This window comes from Homarus americanus, unplaced genomic scaffold (assembly GCF_018991925.1).
Source record: "Homarus americanus isolate GMGI-L3 unplaced genomic scaffold, GMGI_Hamer_2.0 scaffold48354, whole genome shotgun sequence".
NCBI classification, from domain to species: Eukaryota; Metazoa; Arthropoda; class Malacostraca; order Decapoda; family Nephropidae; genus Homarus; species Homarus americanus.
The window spans coordinates 3,010,660-3,011,974 of NW_024723833.1; the positions used below are offsets into that span (position 1 = coordinate 3,010,660).

Genomic DNA, 1,315 nt, shown 5'->3' on the forward strand with positions numbered 1-1,315 from the left:
CTTGTGATTTTATCAAGATTTATCTTATCCACGTTTTCATTGTGGATCTACATGAAATATATATATATATATATATATATATATATATATATATATATATATATATATATATATATATATATATATATATATATATATATATATATATATATATATATATATATATATATATATATATATATATATATATATATATATAAGGACTTAGGCTTTTGATATTGATATATGTAGTTTCTTTAGCCAGAAGTACACAGATACAAAGTCAATAAAAATCATAATATTAACTTGGCTGAGCCAGTTGAAAGCCTGAGCACATAGCATGTGTTCCAACTTACGTACATTTCAGACTTAAGAACGTCCTGAGGAACAGAACCCGTTCAGAACCCGGGGAACCCCTGTAGTGGGTTGCATATATGGACTTGAGTTGTTTCTGTAATATCCACCGATTCATCAATTTCAAAGCTTTTGTTAACTTTTCCTAATGTAAGAAAGATTTTGTATACAATACTGTACAGTACAGGTACTCATCGACTTACAACCTACTCGACCATTAACTAACTGACACACGACCGCCAGTCTGCATCAAAATTTTTTTCAAATTATGTATTTTCGAGTCCAGACGTTAGTGATTGACGCCTGTGTACTAACTTTTTGTTTGTAATTCCCTTTAAAATGGCTGGCAAGCTTAAAAGTGAGTTTTTGGTGCTGAGAAGAAAAAGAGACACATTTAGATTTCATATGTATTATTTTCGATCTATGACCAACTCAACTTATTACCTGGATTTGGGTCCCAACCCCCGTTGTAAGTCGAGGACTGCCTGTACTTTGAACTCCTGCTTTTGTCAAGTAGTACTCAATTAAATCAGTGATAAGACTATTTTGCCATTTTTTTTTTTCTATTGCTTAATGCTTATCACATGACATGATTAATTTCACAGATGAGCTCAAGAAATTAGAACTGCAGTGTGATGATGAACAGACCAAAGAAGATGAGGATGAGGAGTCTGTCTTCTTCTCAAAGTTGAGGTAAGCTTCATGTCTTGTTGGTGTGCTTGTTTTCTGAAAGGTGCAGTAATACTGTAATTTAAATTTTCTTCTGTCACACACCCAGTTTATCTGTACCTTTTGTAGTTCTGTTTACAGTACTCAGTAAAATTCACTTCATGATTCAACTGTTACCAGCGTTATCTCTGTTTGGTGCAGAGCACTTCAGGGAATGAGAGATTTCCGGGTAATTCTTCAAAGCCGGAAAGAAAATCCCTCATCCCCGGAATTTTCCGGATAATGGAAAAATGTTCTCGGAAGTTCCAGAATG

At 33.4% G+C, this 1,315-nt stretch overlaps 1 protein-coding gene across 1 annotated transcript in view; it reads left to right on the forward strand.

The window, feature by feature from the left end:
• The window catches only part of LOC121863744, a 14,953-nt gene extending 13,904 nt beyond the window's left edge, over window positions 1-1,049 (forward strand). The window contains exon 3 of the mRNA XM_042362510.1: window positions 939-1,049. Within this exon, the coding sequence (XP_042218444.1) occupies window positions 939-1,030 (92 nt within the window). The 3' untranslated portion in view covers window positions 1,031-1,049. The remainder of the gene's footprint in view (window positions 1-938) is intronic.
• The last annotated feature ends 266 nt before the right edge of the window (window positions 1,050-1,315 follow it).